This window comes from Nelumbo nucifera, chromosome 3, assembly GCF_055504915.1.
Source record: "Nelumbo nucifera cultivar China Antique chromosome 3, China Antique-T2T, whole genome shotgun sequence".
Classification (NCBI taxonomy): domain Eukaryota; kingdom Viridiplantae; phylum Streptophyta; class Magnoliopsida; order Proteales; family Nelumbonaceae; genus Nelumbo; species Nelumbo nucifera.
This window is the reverse complement of record NC_142651.1, coordinates 59,457,242-59,481,005: the sequence shown is the minus strand read 5'-3', so window position 1 is coordinate 59,481,005 and position 23,764 is coordinate 59,457,242. Positions and strand designations below refer to the sequence as shown.

The 23,764-nt window shown below is 37.6% G+C and overlaps 1 protein-coding gene across 3 annotated transcripts in view; it reads right to left on the bottom strand.

Moving 5' to 3' along the window:
- Positions 1 to 151: 151 nt before the first annotated feature.
- PANC (pantoate-beta-alanine ligase) overlaps positions 152 to 23,764 on the bottom strand; it is a 51,101-nt gene continuing 27,488 nt past the window's right edge. For all 3 annotated transcript variants that reach the window (XM_010265764.3, XM_010265766.3, XM_010265765.3), the window contains exons 4-5: positions 3,837 to 3,968; positions 152 to 620 (exon numbers count right to left, since the gene is read on the bottom strand). In XM_010265764.3, the coding sequence (XP_010264066.1) occupies positions 504 to 620; positions 3,837 to 3,968 (249 nt within the window). In that variant the 3' untranslated portion in view covers positions 152 to 503. The remainder of the gene's footprint in view (positions 621 to 3,836; positions 3,969 to 23,764) is intronic.

Genomic DNA, 23,764 nt, shown 5'->3' with positions numbered 1-23,764 from the left:
GGATGTCTCATTATTTCTAGGTAACAAAGACATATCTTGGATTTGCAAAGACAATGTTATGAAAATCAATTTCAATTCTAGATGTATCCTTGAGTCACAAACCCATCATAGCTCATTAAAATACATCTTTCCATCATAAAAAAGCATAAAATTAAAAGAGAAGATACTCAACTTTTATTAACAATCAATGGAGAATGAAACTTGTTTAAATTAAAAAAAAAAAAATGTGTAGAATGAAACTGTATTTGTCTTGGCTTTTCCTTCAATGTAGGCATATTTTGTTTAGCAAATATGGGGAAACAAACAAGAAGTTGATATTTACTTCCACGTTTCACTTTAAGTTACCAAAAAGGGAAAAAGAAAGAAAGAAACACCCATGCTTTAGACATTTGAAAAGGTGATCAGTGGACAACCAAAGTTTTGTAAATGCAAGTTACAGTTCTATACTGTATTTTGAGCACGTTCTCTAACCTGTCTGCTTATGCCACAGAATAGAAGGCTCTTTATACATTGATTTCAATGTTGTCAATCAGCCTAACTTTTCCAAACCAGGCAGCAATGCAAAATACAACAGGTCGCTTAATTTCTTCTACTGCTTCCAGACTTTCTTGGTCCACGATCTACAAGTGTTAAACAAAAAGAAATATATATAGGAAACTTCTAAATTGTATAAAAAAAAAAATTAGGTGATTGAATTCATAGTAGGAATTAGTTCCAAGCGATACAGAAGAATTTGAGCCAGCGATATTAAAATGAAATGAACATTTGAATTCTCTGTTGTCGCTAGATGATACCCATTTAGGCTAATTATCAGAATTCAAGCTCTAAAGAAGAAAGAATAAAGCAACAAACAGATTTGGATGCACTTTTTGCACCAGAAAAGAACAGTCAAATGTGTCCTTGCCCCTTGAAAGGAAGTACAATGCTCAAAGAAAACTACACCAGATATTTTCTTCATAGATCCATCCAAACACAGCAAAACTGCAGAGTGCAATGTGCAAATAGAAAGATGGGATAACCTGATTGCTGCATCTATCATGTCAACTGTTTAGCTCACTGTTTGAGTGCATACCCAGCCTAATTAAGCCCTGTTTGGAACTAATAGTTATTTATATGGTTTCAGATGGAGCACCCCAAGGCTATTTTACATCTTAATGGCCTTGCAAGAATTATATGGTGGTTTATGGTGACCTTTAGTCCATAGTTGTCAAGGCAAATAGGCACTTCTAGGCAACAATGGAGCGACTTGATAGCTCTTAGTGCTTAACAGTGAAGAGATATCATATCATTTCAGAGGTATTAAGGGCATTTGTTACTGATTTTTGGTCCAGCCTAAATTTAACATTTATTGTGTACTGTAACAATGATTTGATATTTTGTTTTCCAAAATAATAATAATGATAAATTTATAATTACTTATTTGCATTAATTATAAAAAAACCTAATTAATATTAATTATTATTTTTAATTATCAATTATAATTAATAATACTATAAAATAATGATAATAATAAAACTATAATAATGAGGTAGGTAATATTTAGAAATTACTAATATTTTATTAATTTAATATTTTAATTAATTAATTATTAATAGTTAATTCATTAATCAAAACTACATAATTAATTATAAAAAACAAATAATATTAATTATTAATTTAATTGTTTTATATTTAATTAATTGGGAATTCGTTTGTTAAACATCAACTAAGCTTTCTCATATTTAGGGTTAAAAATAGTCAATTGCCACTTTTCAGAAATCATTCAGACTTTAGAATAACATTCTCTATGTTCAGACTTCAGAAGCAAGAAAAGTTCACCAATTCCAATACACCTCTAAAAGTAATTATTAGAATTTCAAAGGCATTCAGAATTTCAGATGTCAGACTTCGATGCAAATGAACAACCCTTAAGTCACCCAGGCATCCTCTAGGTCATAAGATTTTAAAAAGAAAAGGCCAAATTCAAGATTAATTCACTATTTCACACACACACACACACACACACACACACACACTATACTATACTACAAAATTTAATATTAACCCAAAATCAAAACGATTTTTTCCATCTAGGTGGTGGGTTAGTGGTTCAACTATTAAGGTCAAACAGGTTAACCCCCGATGTGATAATTAGATTATAAAAATACATAAAATTCTAGAAAATATAAAAAGTTGTAAAAAAATATCATCCTATTTAAATAGAAGTGTGCTAAATAAGAATTGTTTTTTATTAATGATGAAAATAGAGTACAAAATTTTGGGAAAAAAGAGAATTGATGTCTAACCTGTAACCCCACTAACTAGGTCAAATAGTTCAATGGTTTAATTGAATAGGTTACCATGTTGTTAACAAGTCATTTTTTTTAGGCAAGTGATTTGGTGATAAATGGACCTTGAATCTTGGTTGGATGACAAGTCAACCAATCTCTTTTGACCACAAGATAAAAGACCAATGTTTTCAATGTCATAAAAATTGACTGGATTTGCATTTCCTCCCAATCAAACAAGTCAAGTTGTGATGTTCTAAATTAGACAACAAAAATATATAATTTTTTTTTATTAAGTTTATAAAAAAAATTGATCATGTCTTTAATATTATATATTCTTCATATTAAACAAAAATATGTTTTAAAAATGAGAATTGTTATTAAGATAGAAATGGATGAAAGTACAAAAAATAGAAAAAGAGAATTATTGTTTTACTCATGGCCTATTGACCTAGCCAAATAGGCCATCGGTTCAACAAGGGCATCTCATTGTTGACCAAACCAATGATATTTTATTCTTTCTTTTTGTGCAACAAAGTGGTTTGGGTTGAAACATACTAAAAAATTTGTTTGAGTGACATTGATTCAATCACAAGAAGAAAATAGGATATAAACTACAAGTAAGAAGATTTGAAGCTAGCCCTTTAGGTTGAAAGGCAACAAATCCACTAGTATACCATGCTTCAATTACTTGTTTTTGTTACACGAGTTCTGATAAGAACACTGAAGTTTTATCATCATCATCATCATTTGAAATTGCCACATGCTTCTCATGTGCACATTTACTAGTAAATTGAAAACATAGCAAACTATTATATCTAAAAGATGATGGCATTTTAAAATCTATCAATTTCAATATTTAAGATGATAGAGCCAAATTTCATGTCAAAAAATTATTAGCAACAAAAGAACACAATAACTTTGCACTCGTAATAAAAAGGAAAAAGACAAAGGGGCAGTCCTATTCCTATTTAATGTGTGTGTGTGAGATAGATAGATAGATAGAGAGAGAGAGAGAGAGAGAGAGAGAGGGTGTGAGTGATTGTAGAAAATAAAGACATTTTCTCTTCTCAAAACCTTCAACTCTGTTTCAATTACAAAAGTGTAAAAGAAAGCATAAGTAATAATATAATATATAATAGGATGTATCAAGGCACATGCTGACAAGATGAATCTATGGTAAAATATTACAATAAGGCACCTGCTTTGTATTTTTGTTGCCTTGCTGGGCATCTTATCACTTAAATGGGCACCCTTTTGATAACCACGCTTCACTCCGGAACTATTTTTGCCTAAAACCCCATCATTGGATTATGTTTGTACATATGAAGGTTTCACACTTGACAATACATGCACATTTTTAACCCATAACTTGGACTGTACCTTATATTGAAATATCTTGATTCTCTGTATATGATATATGCAATCACAATACTGTAGGTGATCAGTTTTTCCAATATTTCACGTTAGCTTGCCATGCATATTTTTGAAAGTGAAAAATGAAAGAATTTGATTTTATAATATAGTTAACTGAAAGAGAAAAGAGACATCAATGCACACAGAACAAACCTCAGCATAATCAATTTTACCACCGGACTCAGATATTGCTTGAGTGACTGAGTTTCTCAACTCTCTACATGAAACTTGACCACTCTGTGCAGCAAGTTTAGCTCTTGATAACGCCTTGTTGATGGATAAGGCCTGAATGACATAGAAAGATATATTATAACAACTGAAAAATATTGTGTGGCATAAACCTTATTTTTTGAGAGATGAGTTGCTTGATGGTATGTCCAAGGTAAAATAACTAAGAAGCCAAGAAATAAGATGGATAAGAAGTCAAGAACAGATTTATTCATAAATGATTCCTCATATACGTCCATAGAGATATTAAATAAAAGGAAGCAAGGATAATATTAATAATATTGGCTAGAAGTTCTAATCAATAACAGTAATCTATTAGAGTATATAAAAGAGTGACCATGTAATTTCTCATTTTCACCTTTATATTTTTTTCCAAAATTACCCTTCAACAATTCTTCATTCCCATTGAAGCTCCTGACCTCTTGATCAATGAACATAGATCCTCCTTTTTTCAGTATTTATCTTCTCTGACTCCACTATTCCAATGCCACTCCACATCCTTGAACATAAGCACCAACTCCCTGTTCCTTGTATCAAGCAATAAGAGTAGAAATGAAATTGCTAGTTTGCTACTCTACAGCCTACCTATGTTTCTCTGTACCAGGCTACTGGCTTTCTTAGAAACCATGGAAACCAGTTTGGCCTGAAAAGCTATGTCTAGGGTGTCTTACTATTCTTTCTCCCCTTCGTAATATTTTCCTTCTCCACATCTGATGCAACTCCATGGGTAGATCATCTATCGGATTTTTGCTTACTTGACCAGAATTAATGGTTTTCATTGCCATAAACATGATTAATGATTCTGATTCAACACTTTGGTGCCAAGATGCACAATGGGAAGGCTAAACAGCATGTCTGATGATACACTATCTAGAAACAATCATCAAAACAGGAATTAATAACAACACACATAAATAGATTAGAGAGAGGAAAGGAAGGGAGGGGGGAGAGTTTTTGAACAATTAGGCTATGTTTGGTTTGAAGGAAAAGATAGGGAAAGGAAGGGAAAGATAGGAAAACCTATACAAGGTTTTTAAAGGTTTCCTACCTTTCCCTTCCTTTCCCTACTTTTTCCTTCAAACCAAACACAGCCTTAAGGAAACCATTTTACATGCCTTCTTATTCCTAATAATTGATAAACCATTCAACCTTGGGATTGATAGCAAAGTCTGCAACTCACATGATATACTGACATAATAGATGAACCTACCCACAAGTTGTTCAGAAACTATTTGTGTTCTTGGGTTTAAAACCATCAGCAACTTTGTGTCTTGCCAACTATTTCATATGCATTGCACTTCTGACTTCTTAGATGAGTCAACAGGAAAATTTTGATACCCTCCATAGAGAACAAAAGAGCACTAGGTACCCCAGTTTAAACTTGTATTATAACTTGGAAGTGTTTTGTCATCAGAGACTGTAAACTTGAATACCTGTAAATGTTGTGATGCATCTCTAATGCATAGTTTTCAAGGCATCTAGGCTATTCTGGGCGACACTGGGGCTCCTAGTCACTTAGGCGATAAAATATTTATAATATAAAAAACTAACTTTTGGCTAGTTCCCTAGTTTTATATGCCATTCAGCATTTATATTAATTGAAAAAATAGAAATTCTCTTTAGTAAGAACATTAAATTTCCTCTAAAAATGTGGCAAATCATCTCATCTAAAAGAAAAAAAATCTTTTACATGTATTAATTTCATTATTTTCAAAAATGATACTACTATAATAAGTATTTAAAAGAGCAATTTCATATCATTTAGAAGCTAAAGAAGGTTATTAACTTTATATCATAAATATTCAAGATGGAAAGTAAAATAGAAAAAACAAGGATAGAGTTTATGTTTTATTTAATTAAAGAGAGAGAGAGAGAGAGAGAGAGAGAATATATAAAAAAAAAGAACCTCTTTATAATTCTATTTTTCTTTCCTCTTTCTTTCTTTCTTTCTTTTTCTATCCTCAAACCCCTTTGATCTTTTAAATTTCAATAGTAAAACATTAAAACAAGGTATAATTGATATATATAGCATATAGTAAAATCTTTTAACACATACATTAATAAGACAACAATATAAATAATATTATAAAAGGAAGCTACCTTGTCATTTTTGTTGCCTAGGCAGGCACCTAGTTGCTAAAAGTCAAGGCGTTTAGGCAAGGTGCCCAGCCAAGGACACCTAGTCGCCTAGGCAACGACTTGACAACTATGGAGTTTATATATGGTTATCACTTTCTATCAAACAGTGTATGCCCTTTGTTATGGGCCCGGGCGTAGGATCTCGTCACAGGTCGGTCCACGGGGAGAACCTCTTGTTTCCCCTTGCCCCCTCCCTTTGCGTGCTGACCCTATCGTGGCGACCTAAGGGGTGATTTGTCCAAGAGATCACCCTAACTCTCCTTTACTCTTCTCTTTGACTGAAATTTTGGATTCCTTTATTCAATAATAGTGGCTCCTTAAATAAGAGATTACAAGAGTCTTGCTCTTAGGGAGACTCCTTGCTGAATAGGGAGACCTCCAACTCTATCTTGATAAGATAAGACTGATAAGATAAGATAAGTCTCTCTTAATCCTAATCTAATAAGATAAGATAATCTAATCTACTAACTTAATAAGATAAGAATAACAAGATAGTCTAATCTAATATGCTAAATGGATAAGACTGTTGCTGCCGAATTGGATAGGATGAGAACACCGGATCATTGCTGCTGCTACTCCCAATACGCGTCCACATCACCCTTAGCTCCAATCAGATTGATGTACATAAACATTTATCAGTAAATGAATAAAGTACACTATTGTTTCATGATCATATCAATGTGTTTATGTGAATTACACCTTAAACTGGACACTTATGAGACTCATGTTAGTCTAGAATGTTTTCAGCCATTTGATAGACTTGGGGAGTTTATCTTGACAAGGCTGACACTGGTGTGCTACCAAACTAGTGGACCAGCTTGTTTCAGCTGCTAGGGTTAGACCCCAAGCATAGCTAGTGGGTGTTTAGAAGAAGCATTGAACCCAAATCAATTTCCAATTATGCCCTGGACCTTGGAGATAGATGGGCAAAACTAGAAAATTGCACTTAACCCCAGAATTGCTTATGATATTGCACTAGGTATTGGACTGAGTTATCTTTGATGTGCCAACCAATGAGATCCATCAAGGGTTAAATACCTGGGCATGTTGGGGAAGTTTGGGAAATTACCTAAGTGGGTCATCATAGCGATAGGATCGGCCCCTTTTCTAGACAAAGTGAATAACAAGGTTTACACTCTCTCTGATGGAAACCTAAACTATCGGTAGTGGATTTCAACTATATTTAAAATTTGATTTACAAAATGTATTTATATGTTATATTACTACTTTATGAAAAAAGGTTTGCAAAAGGTTTTAATCCCATGATCTATCCGAGCAAAGAGTGTGACACTGCATTTTGTAGTCAGGGAAGAGATCCTTCCCTATGGGCAATGTTTTGATTATTATGGGCCAAGAGGTTAGGTGAAGAGACCATTACAGGGCTGATTACCTGATGGGCTTTATCTTACATAAGTCCATTATCCTTGAGTCTTCATAGGGTGGTTAAATCCAATGATTATTTGTGTAAATGTTGGACCCAATCTAAGCCCAAGCTGATTGGGTCAAGGGTTCACTGCCTTGAGTAGTGAATTCAGCCTAACCTCTTTTAGAGGTCGGGCCAAACCCTTATGGACTTGTGTGAGACCATTGTGGGTCCCATGCCAAACAATATCCGGGCCCAAAGTGGCCATGCAACACCTTGGGACATGAACCATTAGAGAAAATGGGCCTATGGCCCATTACTAATATGATTAGTTAAGCAATTTGGGTTGAAAATGTGCATGGATTTGGGTACGGAGCACCTAACCTCTTAAGAAGATAATGCTTATCAGTTAAAGATAAACTCTTGATCCAAGATTGCGAGCAATGCTCTATATAAAGGACTAAGGGGGGAGGGGCGAACATACCAATTCTCTCTTCTCCATTCGACTCCCAGAAACCCTAATTTGACCCAGCTGTGATAGGGGTTGATTTCCATCAACCCTTTACTACTTTTTTGCAAGAAAAACATAAGAGGATATCAGGTTCACATACCCACTTCAATCTAAGCAAGTTCGAGACCAGTTTTTGTTGAAATGGTGCTACTAAATCGATTTCATGTACACACTGTGCCATCTTTAGTTAGAAGCCAATTTTTAGACTGATATTGGGCATGAACTACCACTCTGGGAGCTGCATATTGTGGACTCCGTATCAGGTATAATCAGTTTTTAATTTGGTTTCAAATCTGATCCGGTTCAATGCAAGATCGATCCCAAAATTTCAGATTAGCTAGGTGGGGTTAGAAAAAGTTTAAAAAATTCGGCCAACCACTAAACTTGGTTTGGCCATGTTTAATCTGATTTCTAACCCTTCCAACACTTTCTTTATCATTAATAGTGATTAAAGAGAAATCTGACTTAAAGAAGAGAAGTTCACCTTTTGTAAAACAAGTACTACAGCATGGAACAGTACAAGCATATAGCATCAACTGCTGACTAAACCAATGAAAACAAAGATGAATAAACGATCCCCAATAGGAAGTCCTGCTTATCAACTCTCTCCATTGCAAGACCAACAACTAGAGTGTTATCTCATCTTGGTATCCAACTAAATGTGTTATTCAAGGAGCAAGTGATGCTTAGCCTCTCTAACTAGGAATCTAAAATTCCAAGATCCTTCAATTAACTCTGATATCCAGTCAATTCAACAACTTGACAGTCTTTACCCTCAACTACAACACAAATTCCTTCTAGATGAATGAAAGTTTTAACCTGTGTAGTAGAGAAAACATCCCAGTTGTAAGCCTGTAATTGAGGTTCTTTTTCCCACTGGGCTCAAGAACCTCATAAGAATGTTACTTTCATGATCTCTAAAAATCTCACACATGTCTGATAAGCCTGGGTTTCCCAGTCATCATCACAAAATTATTTGGGGGACTCAGCATCTTGAAACAGTGATGAGAGAGAGAGGGAGGAAGGGAAGGAGGGTGAGTAGGTTCAATATTAATGCCTCATTCATCGGCCAGCCAGAATATATATAGAGCTAGGATTACAATCAAAATATCTTTAACGAACTCTGTCAAAATAATGGATTCAGACAGAGGGACCAGCTGACATGTAACTCATAGATGCATGGGCTTGGGCCCACTTCCCCTGGTATTTCCTCCAGTAAGTGCGAATGATTGGGGGCCTGGGCTTCTAGGCCTGTGATGGGCTTTGATCCTTATCAGTTTCCCCAAACCTCATAAGAATGTTACTTTCATGATCTCTAAAAATTTCACACATGCCCAATAAGCCTGGGTTGCCCAGCCATCATCACAAAATTATTTGGGGAAACCTGCTCTTGGCCTATGATGATGTGCATAACCAGAAACAGTTGGCATTTCTTCTGTTTACAGATGGTGAGTTGGTGTTATATTGTCTCTTTTAATTAGTTTTGCTTTTTCTGATCTCCATTTATGAAGAATTCCTTGAATCAACTTATGGATATGGTTTAGGCTTCTCACTTTAAGATATACATATCACTAGAATAAGATGGTAGCTGTTGCAATCATATTGCTCCCATAATAACCACGTAGGATGAATGGGCCATTTTAAACTTAGGGATCAGAAAAAGTAAATTTCATCTTTTAAATTACATTACATGCCACAAAAATCCATTGATCAAAATATCTCAACAAATACATTTTGCTTAACTCCACTTTGGATGGTTAGGCAGTCAAAGTCAAGGTCACTCCATGTCAGAGAGAGAATATACTGTAGCTTTACTAGTTCAGCTTCCTTTGAGAACCAATGCCTGAAACTGCAGTTATCATTTTCTTTTTAGAAACACCCTTTTTAATCAGAACTTCAAACAAGGGAAAGGCAGCACCTTCCACTGCAAAAGGGCATTGCTGATTCAATAAGAACTATTTATTTTGAAAAGTTGTTAGACTGTAAAGAAAGTGCACCATAATGTATGCAGATATTTTGTCAACCATGGGATACTTTCCCCTTGGTATCCTTTCCTGGTGGGAAAAGGCATTATATGAAGTGTAATTCCAGTTGCAGTCCGTTCAGGGAATATGGAAAATGAAAACAAACATACTTTGTATAAGATTAGTGGTTGATATTGTTTGATGAATAAACATACTTTGTTGATCATGTTAGCAGAGGAATACTCGGTTCAGATTTATGTATAATGAGTCTTTCTATAGATTTTTTTTTTTCTAGAAAAGTTTTATTACTATAAAAAAAGGAGTAAAGAAAGGGCATTGTTCGTTTTATCACACAGATGGCCTAGTATGCAGCGTCTTAGTAAAAGATGTAGATTACCCAAATTGATAACGACCTACAATGCCTTAAGAAAATATGGCCTGATCAAATGATCATAAATATCATTAAGTAGATCTCTTCCAATGAATTGACATATTTTCTCTTACCATCCAAATGAATGAAAGAAATAACATTTTTGCAAGGTTTGGGATTCTTTATGTAACAGGCAACATGTTGGAGGTTGATTCTCCTTAGAATCTTGTACTTTTTTTTATCAATAGAATCTTGTACTTCTTTGTTGTTAATTCCCCTCACCATTGAGGTTTCCTTCTAATTCTTCCACTTTTTCTTCCAACAAATCTTTCTGGCCAAGTGCTTTCTAGACCTATTACTGTCCTTAAAGTATAGTTTGTAATGTTTTTAAACTGTGCCATTGATCCAGGCAGTTGAACAGGTGAAAGGGTGATAAGGGTTTCTAACCAAGTCCCACCCTCAGCCATTCAGCAATGAATGAAACCCAATACAAGTGATCCCTAGTTACCCCTTGTTTGTCTAAGACATCTGCCAAGCTATTCGTAGATATATTTGACAGTCTTCTCAGTCGTACTAGAGAAAGAACAGAACAAGGTTAAGGGGTGTCCAGAATGATTCGGCCCCCACCCCAAGAGCCCTTTATATTAATTATATTATGCATCATTGCAAGAAAGCCTTTATGGGGCTGAAAAGGAACAAGAACAAGAATACAATACAATACAATAGGAACTATAATAATAGTATACATCAATATTCTCCACACTCCCCCTCAACATAAGCATCAGTCTGCACACAAGAAAGAGATGTCTAGCTCTCGTCATTGTTAGACAGTTTTGTATGCCCTTAGCTTCAATCAGAATGATGTACTTTATGAGTTTATTGTAAATGAATAAAAGTGCATATTTGATTCATGTTCCCTTGGTATGTTTCTGTGTAATACCCTTAAACTGGACACTTAATGAGACTCGTGTTAGTTTAGAATGTTCACAGCCAGTGGGTCGGTCTGGGGAGACCTATCCTGACAAGGCTGACATTGTGGTGCCACCAAGTCGGTTGGGGTGGCCTGTCTCAGCTGCCAGGGTGAGACCCTAGGCACATACAGTGTAGGATTAATTGAATCTTTGAACTGGACCAGATTTCCAGTATTGCCCTAGACCTTGGAGATTGATGGGCAAAACTGGAAAGTTACACCCGACCCCTAGACTCAATTATGATACTGCACTAGGTGTCGGATTGGGCTGTCTTTGATATACCAATCAGTAAGATCCTTAGCGGGGGTTAAAACCTAGGTATGTTGGGATAGTCCGAGAATTCATCTGAGTGGGTGATCATAGTGACAGGATCAGCCCCTTTGTCGGACAAAGGTAATGATCGGGGATGCACTCTCACTGATGGAAACCAAGATTGCCGGCAGCCGATTTCAACCGTTGAGATTTGTTTTGCAAAGTATATTTTATATGAGATATAAAAGTATATATATATTATGGTTTCTCAAATGTTTGCAAAAAGGTTTTAATTCCCAGGATCCATATAAGTGGAGAGTGCAACACTGTTCCTTCCAGCCGAGGGAGAAGTCCTCTCTTGTCGGGCAGTGTGTGATCATTATGGGCTGAGAGGTTGAGTGTAAGACCATTGAGGATAATACCTGATGGGCTAATCTTGCATCTGCCCACAGTCCCTGGGTGTTACAAGGTGGCTTGGCCCAGGGACCACTTAGGGTAAGTGTTGGGCCCATAGAGCCCATTCGATTGGTTTCAGGGGGTGCACTGTCTTTAACAGTGTATTCGGCCAGGCCTTGTAACAAAGGCTGGGCCGAACCCATGTGGCTGATGTGTAGATCAATGCTTGGGTCCCACGCATACAAGGAAGCCCAGCTGGGCAGCAGTTAGGAAGGTTAAGTGAGCACATAAGCTTAATGGGCCTAAAGCCCATTTCGAACTGGGCTATTCATTTAGTTAATTAAAAGGGCAAATTCTGAGATGGATTAGCAGATAGGATAAGGTCTTCACCCTATCAACTCAGAGAGTCCAGATCTGAATGTGATTCAGATTTAGAAACCTCTTAATGAGATTAGGAGAAAGCTAATCTAATCTGCAGATAAGATAAGGGTTTATCCCTATCACCTAAAGAGAAGTCTTATCCAAATATGATTTGGATAAGCTGCTCCTAATTGGATTAGGAGCTGATATTTTAGGTTAACAAAACAAGGGGGCGGCAGCCTAAGAGACGACACATCAGATTTTCTTTAGTGCTGAAATCAAGAAGAGAGAATTCTGCACCCTGCGAATACTCTCTTGCCGCCTCCCTGTTCTTGCCGCCCTGTTTGCCAGTTCGATCTCCAGTTATGGGAGAAGTCAAAATTGGATCTTGACATCAGTTCTTTGAGAAAGGATTAAAAGGAAGCTGTGCTCACGTACCATTCTACTGATTCTTGCGAAGGACAGAGTTCTTGGGAAGAACACTGTTGATTCTGCTCCATCCTGCACTGCGCCATCTTCAGTGGGAGCAGTCTTTGGATCCTTCCTTGGGCGTGAACACCTTCGTTGGGAGATATTACTTCTCCGTATCAGGTATAATTCTCTCCTACTCCTTTTGGTTCAGATCTGGTTCAGTTTAAGGTTCAAGAACGATCCTTGAAAATATGATTTTCTAAATAGGGAATGCGATACCCAGTTGAAGGGAGAGAGAAATTTTTTTTGAAATTCGCCCCTTATTCCGCAATCTTTGGGCGTCCATGGGATGGATCTCTCATCCCTTCAGTCATAGCCTTAGTAAAAATGTCAACAATCCACATATCCGAGGTCACATGAAGAAGAGAGATAGAACCAGCAAAAAACTAGTCTCTGATAAAGTGACAATCCATCTCAATATGTTTAGTCCTCTCATGAAAAACTGGATTTGATGCAATCTTGATAGCATTGTTGTTGTCAGCATAAAGAGGAATAGGAGTAGGAAGATGAACACAAAGATCAGCAAAAAGAGATTGTAGCCAAATAATCTCACTATAGACAGATTACATGGCTCTATACTCTGCTGTTGTAGATGACTTAGAGACTGCTTGTTGTTTGCATTTCCAGGAAACGAGAGAATCACCCATGAAGACACCATCCCATAATAGAATGTTTAATGTCAAGACAGCCTACCCAATTAGCATTGCCCTCAATAGAATAGGAGAGGAGGAAAAGAACAGTCTTTGGGATAATGTTCCATGAACATATTGAATAATCCGATGAACAACAATCAAATGAGGTTGTCAAGGGGCAGAGACAAACTAACTAAAAACTTGAACCACATGGGAGATGCCAGGACGAGTCATAGTAAGATAAATGAGAAAGCAAAAGAGATAGCAGAGGATACCAGTGGCTGAATTTTCTCTTCATTCATAGGTGCAAATGATTCCGCACATTTAACAGAAGAATTAGACTTAGTAGAAATGATGTCAAAAGTTTAGCCCTCAGTCACCTTGTATGCATGATGCTAGTTCTTTTGAACACCCTTAGCTGGTCAAACAAGGAAGTCCAGAATAATGCGACCATGTTGTTTATAGTAAGTACACACATTTTTCTTCTTGCAATAAGAAGCAATGTGGCCAAACCATTTACACTCATGGCATTGAACCTTTGAGACATCCTTAGTGGCTAGTTTCTTACTTCCATGTGTAATGAAAGCAGTGTCAGTCCCAGTATTAGCTAGCTTTCCATCAAATCCCACAATAGTCAAAAGTCTAGTCTCCTCTCTAAGAAGTTCTCCCATCACTGAGTCTAAGTCTGAAAGGGTCCCTCTACTTAAGATATTAGACCCGATTATTTCATATTCAGGCCTAAGTCTCATCAGAAATTGGTTTACCTTCCGTTTCTCAAAATGTTTCTGAAGGTTTTTGACACGCTTGGCAGAATCTAAAGGGGTCAATACAAACTAATTCATATTCAGCCCACAAATCCAGAAGTCCAGCATACTCTTGTATTTTCTTGTCCCCTTGGCAATAAGCAAAAATTTCAGATCCAATTTGGTATTGTTTGGACATGTTGGACTGGTAGTAAACTTTCTTCAGATATGCATGCATGTCATATGCAGTTCTCATTCTTCTCATTGGAACAGCAATATAGGTCTCCATAGAACTCAAGATCCAAGAAACCAACTTCCCATTGTCAAGCTTCCATTGTTGAAAGGCCTTTACATCTGTTTCTTTAGGTTTATTAATTTTACAAATTAGATATCCTTCTAAACCCTTTCCTTCAACAAAAAAGTAAAAGTGGAACTTTCACATGCTGTAATTAGTTCCATTGAATTTCACAGGAATAACATCCATCTTTTCAGCCATTTCAACAAATAGTTCACAAGTAAACAATGTAACAGTAATGAAGCCAAGCCCACAACTAAAAGAAGGATCTGGAAGAAGGATATTCTTCCATGACTGAAGAATACCCCATGACTGAAGAAGAATGAAAGGGTTTAGAAGATGGATCCAAGAACTTTCCAAGTAAAAGAAGGATCTGGAATCTTTCTCTACATTGATAAACAATACCCCATGACTGAACAAGAAGGATATTCTAAGAAACAAGTCCAAATAGCAAGAAAGTAGGTCTTCATTCTTCAAGAGATTTCTCTAGGGTCAAGCCAAATACAGCAAATTCTAATAGTGATCGTCCAGGAAAAAAAAAACTTCCAGGCCTTTTGAACCATGTAAAGGGATCAAAATCCTTCAAAAATGAATGGGGTACCAACCTAATTGAGTAAAATCATGTTGAACCCTAGGGCAATGCAAAATCTGGAAGCCCAAACTGATTCAAACAGCCGATCAGAGAAGAACAAGGAAAAACCCAATTTAACTTGTGATTTTCCAGAAAAAACAAGGTTTAGTTTATGCCGATTGAATTAACCTCCAAAAGCTCCTCAAGGAAGAACTCAAGCACAAGTATAGAAGTCCACAAATAGCCCATCAAACTGGAGTAGAGTCTTCAACCACAAGCTGGAGAAAAAGGTATGGTCTGATACCATGGCAGTCTTCTTAGTTGTACTAGAGAAAGAGAGAACAGAACAAGGTTAAGGGGTGTCCAAAAGGATACGACCCCAACCCCCAAAGAGGCCTTTATATTAAATATTATGTACAATTGCAAGAAAGCTCTCATAGGGCTGAAGGATTGCAAGAAAGACCTTATGGGGCTGAAAAGGAAAAAGAACAATAATATACAATACAACAGGGACTATAATAATAGTATATATCAATATTCTCCACATTACTCACCCAACTGAATGTCGCCTGTAAATCACTTGCAAGATTTTTAATTTCTCTCACCATTTGTCTATAAATCTATTAGACACCTCTTCGAGGGGGTGCTACCTCTTGAATCAATTTGGTAAGGGAGAAAGAGATAAACAGAGAGCGAGAGAGAGAGAAAGAATTCAAATGGTAATTCCTCCTTTCCTTTACATTTCTTTGGTCCTTTATATTGTATAGGTCATTCAATTAAGACTGGTAGTTACATCTTAGTTGTATCTTAACAACCCAAGGTCTGTTTCTTGATCAACTTGCGACGTTGTTAACTGAATTTGCTGATGTGGCTCCTCTCTTCTTTCTAGAATAGACCTATTGTATAATTGGGTTGGTAGCCATATTTGGGCTCTATTAGAGTCAGCTGTAGAGGGGCAGTTTGGTCTTTTTACTTTATGTTGGGAGTGTGATCACGTGATGTAATGTCTGACTTAAGTGAAGTGTCCCATACTTAAGTAGGGGCATAACAGTCTTTATGTTCTATTTTAGAAAACTATAAATATCAAACTGGCCGACTAGAGAGATTGACTTCTCTAGTTCGAACCAGACTTTTCTTCTCCTCTCTTCTCTTCTTTTCTCTTCTTCTTTCTTCTCTCTTCTATCTCTTTCTACTGTTATCCTTAAACTAATTCTGGTACAGATCTGAAGTCTATCATGGTATTGAAGCTTTTGTAAGAAGTTCAGATCTGCCCAGAATTTTTCCATCGCCATTCACTGTAGGGTTTTGCAAATTTCTCAACGATCACTTGGAGATTAAGAAAAGGGCTGAAAAGGAGTGATCGCTTTTTTCCTTTTGGAGGTTTTCATGCCTCCGGTTTGTGGTGTAGTGGTTGTTTGTGGTGGTTTGTAGGAAGTTCTCTAATCAATGGTTCGAAGAGAGCTGTTTCGGGTGGTGCGGTGGACAGTCGAGTATAGATCTGATTTCTGTTGATCAAATAGGTGGGCTGTATGGGTGTTATAGTGGCTGGTTGGTTACAGATCTAGTATTATGTGTGGGGTATGTATTCGGGTGGTTTTGTGATGTTGAAAGTGAGGGATAACAATGACTTATTGCTGAAAACTGTGACAATAGGTGTTTTTCAGCAATAACCAGTCACTAGTGTGCAGTGTGGTCAAGATAGGTGGTGTGATAGTAGTGAGTGAAAAAAAAGGGAAGTTTTTGTTTGCAGCCATGGGAGACAGTAGTGAACACAAGTCTAGTGTTATGATTCCCCCCGATTACCTAAATGTGCAGATGACATCTATCAAACTGAATTGTGAGAATTATGTGCCTTGGGTGAAATCTGTATAAGTTTTCCTTAGGGCTAAGAAGAAAGTGAAGCACGTGAGAGAAGAAAAACCTTCCACTGATTCTCATGACTACAGTGAGTGGAAGCAAGAAGATGCACAGATTTTATGTTCTTAGATACAGCCAAGGAGATTTGGGACCATGCCAAGAAGCTCTACTCTAGACAAGACAATACTACTAGAGTGTATCATCTTTATCAAGAATATTTTAATTTGCAACAAGGTAATCAAATCCTCGAGGAATATTATGCTAGCATGAGAAATCTTCGTAATGAGTTGAATGTGTATTATCCCCTCACTTCTAATGTCAAGATTCAACAACAACAAAGAGAGCAGCTCGATGTAACCAGATTTTTAGTAGGGCTGAAATCTGAAATATGAACTAGTGAGAGCACAGATTTTAGGTGGGTCTGCCCTTCCCTCTCTTGAAGAGGTGTTTTCTCATCTTCGGAGGATTTTTTTGGACCTACAGAGAACTCTACTATCTCTAATAAGTCTACCCTTGTAGTGACAAGAGGGGGAGGTCGTGGAGGTAGAGGCAGAGCTCAAGGAGTTCAGCCAGGTTGTGGTAGTGGTGGTGGACCCATGTATAGTCATGGTGGTGGGCATATTGGAAGTCAAGATTCAGGGGGAGCTCGTGGCAAAGGACGTAATAATAGTCCAAGGAGATGTACACATTGTGTTATGGAAGGACATACTATCGACTTCTATTATGACTTACATGGCCCGCCTTTAACTTGGTCAAATCATGCAGTGGCTAGTGGTGGTAGTTCAAGATAGAAAATTCAACAAGCTGATCGGATACCTTCTACACCTATGGATACCTCTAGGAAAGAGATGATGAGTGTTCCACGTGATGAGTATGGGTGGTTTATCCAAGCCACTTCTCAACAGAATACAGCTACCCTTGCACACTTAGGTATGGCTTGTCTAGCATCCAAACCCTCCCATTGAATTATCGATTATGGAGCTTCCGATCATATGATTGGGACTCCAAGTGTGTTTTCCTCCCTTTCTCAGTCCTCCACATCACACTTTGTTACCCTTGCTAACGGTTCCACATCTTCCATCTGTGGTGTTGGTAATATTGACATAGATTCATTATCCTTGTCCTCAATTTTGAATGTTCCCAAATTTCCCTTTAACCTTATGTCTATTAGTAATTTGACTGAGTCTCTTAATTGCTCTATCACTTTTTACCCTTCTTGTGTTTTTCAAGATCTCAAGACAGGGATGAAGATTGGTGGAGGGCATGAAGCTGGTGGATTGTATTATCTTGATGGTGGTGGTTCATCAACATCCCTTCAGACATCTCTTACTCCTCTTCAGTGGCACTGCAAACTTAGTCATCCATCCCTTAAAGCACTTAAGTTACTTGTTCCGTCCTTGAGTCATCTTTCTACTTTGGATTGTAAGTCGTGTCCATTTGGGAAACATCATCGTGTTCCCTTTAGTCCTAGGGTTGATAGTCGTATGTCAAGTCCTTTTTCTTTAGTCCACTCAGATATTTGGGGTCCAAATAAAATAGTGTCATATAATGGTTACAAATACTTTGTAATTTTTGTTAATGATTATTCAAGGATGACATGGCTTTACCTTATGAAAGAAAGGAGTGAATTGTTTCCCACTTTTCAAAAATTTTATGTTGAAATCTGCAATCAATTTGACGTACACATTAAGATTCTTCATTCCAATAATGGCCAAGAAAACTTTTATACACAATTTCATGAATATTTGGAATAACATGGCATTATCCATCAAACCTCGTGTACCTACACCCCTCAGCAAAAGGGGTTGCTTGAGAGAAAGAACCATCATCTTTTGGAAACTGCTTAGTCCCTTTTGCACCATATGAATGTACCCAAACGTTTTTAGAGTGATGTGCTTACATCTTGCTTCCTTATTAACTAGATGCCCGTGTCCATCCTTGAAAGTCATTCTCCTTCTCCGTTTTGTTTCCTACCTTGTCTCATTTTCCTCTTACTCCCAAGGTTTTTGGCTACATGTGCTTTGTCCATAATCTTGGGCCTGGAATGGACAAATTGGATGCACGATCCACTAAGTGTATCTTTCTTCGCTATTCTAAGACTCAAAAAGGGTATAAGTGTTATAAACCTAGTTCCAGACATTCCTTTGTGTATCCCGATGTTACATTCTTCGAGTCAGTTCTGTTTTTGCATGATCACTTCCAAACAAAGGACTTTGGCAAATTAAAATATTTCTTTGGGATAAAAGTAGTAAGGTCTAAGCAAGGTATTAATCAGTGTCAAAGGAAGTATGTTCTTGATCTATTAGAGGAGACAGGATTGTTGGGTGCCAAACTAGCTGAAACAGCCATGGAACCAAATGTCAAGTTGATTAACGATACAAGTGAGGAGTTTGAAGATCTTGGAAGGTAATAGGAGGTTGGTGGGTAAGTTAAACTACCTAACCATTACTTGGCTAGATATTTCATTTGCAGTTAGTGTGGTAAGCCAATTTATGCAGAATCATCAGATTCCACATTGGAATGCATGGATTGTATGGTATTTGAAGGGAGCTCCTGTTCGTGGCTTGTTATACAAGAGTAGAGGAAGCCTTGAGATAGAGGGATACACTGATGCTGATTGAGTTAGTTTTGTATCTGACAAAAGGTCCACTACAGGCTATTGTCCTTTCCTTGGGGACAATTTGGTGACATGGAAGAGCAAGAAGCAAACAATGGTAGCAAGAAGTAGTATAGAAGCTGAACATAGAGCCATGGCACATACAACTTGTGAACTAGTGTGGTTGAGGAACCTCTTACAGGAGATGGAGTACTCGATTAATACCCCTATGAAGCTTCAATGTGACAATCAAGTTGCAGTCCTCATCTCTTCCAATCCAGTTTTTCATGAGAAAACAAAACATATAGAAGTTGATTGTCACTTTGTGAGAGAGAAGGCACTTAGTAAAGTGATAAGTATTGCATATGTAAACACAGAAAATCAGTGGGCAGACTTGTTAACAAAAGGGTTGAGTCGGAGAAGAATGGACTACATATGTAACAAGTTGGGACCATATGACATATACTCACTAGCTTGAGGGGGAATGTTAGAGTTAGTTGTAAAGGGGCAGTTTGGTCCTTTTACTTTGTGTTGGGAATGTGATGTAAAGTCTGACTTAAGTGATGTGTCCCATACTTAAGTAGGGGCACAACAATCTTTATGTTCTATTTTAGAGAACTATAAATATCAAACTGGCTGACTAGAGAGATTGACTTTTCTAGTTCAAACCAGACTTTTCTTCTCCTCCCCTCTTCTTTTCTCTTCTTTCTTCTCTCTTCTATCTCTTCCTATTGTTATTCTTAAATTAATTCTGGCACATATCTGAATTCTATAAGGCTCCTAACAATTCCTCCCCTTGTTGGAAATGCCTCGTCCTAGAGATGAAGCCAAGGGTACCTTTGTTTGAGCAATGTGCAGGACTCCCATGTGGCATCATGAATAGGTAGTCCTAGCCATTCTACTAGGCCTCTCGTTGAATCTGCTTCCCCACCTTTTTTTATCAAAAAAATGAGAATTTAATTCAATTAAGAGAATTAGATACAGAATTACAGAAAGTAGAAAGTAAACATTGCACCAAAAATTGTTATCATAAAAGCCCAAAAAAGTTGTTGCCTTTGAACTCCCTATTTGGCTAAAGAATCACCATCCTATTTGTAGTTCTCCCGGTCCATGTGAACGAGGCATTGAATTCCCTTGCTAGGCTCACTATCTCCCTTAGTGGATGTCTATAAATCCAAGGAACATTACCACTTGAATTGGTCCATGATATCACTATATTTGAATCCCCTTCTATCTCCAAGTAATTAAGATCTGCTTGCTTGGCAAGTGTTAACGCTTGTAGCAGAGCTAATAGTTCAGCCTTTAAAGAATCACTTTCTCCTAAAGGTCTCTAATCACACCACAAATGCTTGCCATACCTGGGTTTCCTATAGAGCTCCCATCAAAATTCAGCTTAACTTTGATGGGACCTAGGGGCTTCCACTCCCATCACCTATCTTTCTTTCTTCTCAACAGTGTGTGCCACTTCATTCCACACTCTTACTATATCAGTAATTGAGAAACTTTGAATGAGCTGAAGTAATTTCACCCAATGTACATTTTTTATCTTTGTGGCCTCCACTAAATCTTCTTTTGACCTATACTTCTCATTGAATATTCTTGCATTCCTTTCCTCCCATATGGTCCACACCACTGTTTGGAAATCTTCTATTCTTGCATTCACCATTTGCAGAGCAAAGAAGGCACATATGAGGGGAGAGGCATTTATTTTGTCAACACTCTCGGCTGAATAGAGAAAAGAACAAGAATAACTTTAGAGGTGTCAAGAATGAATTGACCCCCACCTCAATGAGTCTCTTGTATATTAAAAGATATGTACAATTATAAGAATGCCCATATAGGGATGAAAGAGAAAAAAAAAAGAATAAGATACATAAGTAATATACAACAGGAACTATACTAATAAGATACATCAAGTCACAAAGTCTCCACACTCCCCCTCAAACTGATGTCTAGACATAAGCATCAGTTTGTCTATAAGAAAGAGATGTCGAACTCTAGTCATAGCTTTGGTGAAGATATCGGCAATCTGCATGTCCGAGGCTACATGAGGAAGTGATATAGACCTAGCAATGAAAGATCTCGGATAAAGTGGCAGTCCACCTCGATGTGCTTGGTCCTCTTAACAGGGTTAGATGTAATCTTAATAGCACTCGTATTGTCTGCATAGAGAGGAATAGGAGTAGGAAGTTGAATGCCAAGATCCATAAAGAGAGATTGTAACCAAACAATCTCACTGTAAACAGAAGACATGGCCCTATACTCTACTTCAATGGAAGACTTGGAGACTGTTTGTTGTTTCTTACACTTCCAAGAGATAAGTGAATCACCCATAAAGACAAACCACCCAGAAGTGGACCTACGAGTGTCAGGACAACCAGCTCAATCTGCATCTGCATATGCTCTCAACTGAATAGAAGAGAAGGAGAAGAATAGACCCTGAGAAGTTGTGCTTCTATCACATCAAATGGTGTGATGAACAGTAGTCATATGAGGTTGACGAGGAGCAGAAACAAATTGACTAACAACCTAAACAGCATGATAAATATCAAGCCGAGTCATAGTGAGATAAATGAGGGACCCCACAAGTTGGCGATACAAGGCGTCATCAGGAAGTAATGGACCTTCAGATTTAGATAGCTTAAGATTTATCTCCATAGGTGTATCACATGCTTCTCATCATTAAGACCACCAAGTTTAACAAGGTCAAAGGCATATTTCTACTGGCAAACAAAATACCCTTGATCACTACGATAAACTTCCTATCCCAGGAAATAGGTGAGAGGGCCCAAGTCCTTCATGTGAAAGGAATTATGAAGTAACAATTTCAATTCACAAATACCCTCAACATCATTCCCAGTCAACAACATGTCATCAACATACAGCAGGAGAATGGTAATGCCCTAAGGCCATCGCCTAACAAAGAGAGAGTGATCAAAAGATTCTCCCATTTGTATTGCCATCCACCTCTTGTAACTCACATTTTAACCACTACCTTTCCTCACTTCTCATAGTTCTAAGAGCTTCTTTCTTATCTAGTTCCTCAATCCTTCAAAATAATTTTTTCTTTGATCTCCTCCACTTTACCAAATATATCTTGTTCCATGCCTTTATTTTCTCTTTTAAACCCTTAAGTCTCCTCAAGAAGTTAATCCCTTTCTCCAAACCTCTACTCCCTACCTCCTGCCACCAACGTTTAACCTTTTCTACAAAAGTAGGATCTTCCAACTACATGTTTTCAAACCTAAATGGCAAGGGGCCAACATGCAAAGTTTCTTAAGATAGGCAAATAGGGCAATGATCCAAAGTCACTCTCATCAAACCTCGTCAAATTAAATCCTCCCACAAAACACCCCAATCCACTAAAAAAAGGAGTTTGTCTAGTTTAGAGCAGATCGGGGAGTTTTGAAAATTCAACCAAGTAAAGTGAACTTGTAACAATGCTCTTTCAATTCAAATAAATCCGCAAACTCATTGAACTTCCTCATACTTGTGATTCCCTAGCTTGGATTGTTTACAATGGTACAGAGTCATCGCAAGAAAATGTGGGGAAGGCAAGCTTGGTGAAGGTCGGTCTATCTCTTCATGTTCTCATTGCGCCACCTATGCCACTATCTCTATCAGTTCCTTCTTGTTATTCGTCCCTATTACTAGAAATGGCTCCTTTTTCTATTTGCACAACCACCACTGCAAGGGTTTTAGCTCTTGGAGATCACTGGGCATCTTGTGCACCCCAACCTCCATTCTGTCGGATCAATCTTCCACGATTTCCGAGCTGGTATTTGACATCTCAACTTAGGTTGGACACTACAGCTCTGATACCAAATTGTTAGACACCTCTTCGAGGGGGTACTACCACCTGAATCAATTCGATAAGGGAGAAAAAGACACAGAGAAAGAGAGAGAGAGAGAGAGAGAGAATTTGAATGGTACATTTCTTTGGTCTTTTGTACTGTACAGGTCATTCTATCAAGATTGGTAGTTACACCTTAGTTGTATCTTAACAACCTGAGGTCTATTTCTTGATCAATTTGCTACATTGTTAACTGAATTTGCTAATATAACTCCTCTCTTCTTCTTTCTAGAATAGACCTGTTGTATAATTGGCTTGGCTTTCGTTTCTAGCCTCCTAGCAAAATCCATCTCCCCTCACTATTGTTCTGCATCCATCCCACCACCAACATAGAGTAGGAGTGCAACTTGGCTGGGCTGGGCCCGAGCTCGAACGGGCCCAACCCGGAATTTTACACGGGTTGGGCTTGGATTTTCAGTCCTCGGGCTGGGCTCGGGCTCAAGAAGTTGGGGCTTTATTTATTTTTCGAGCCGAGCTCGGGTCTGGCCCTTAGGTAGCCCGAACCCGGC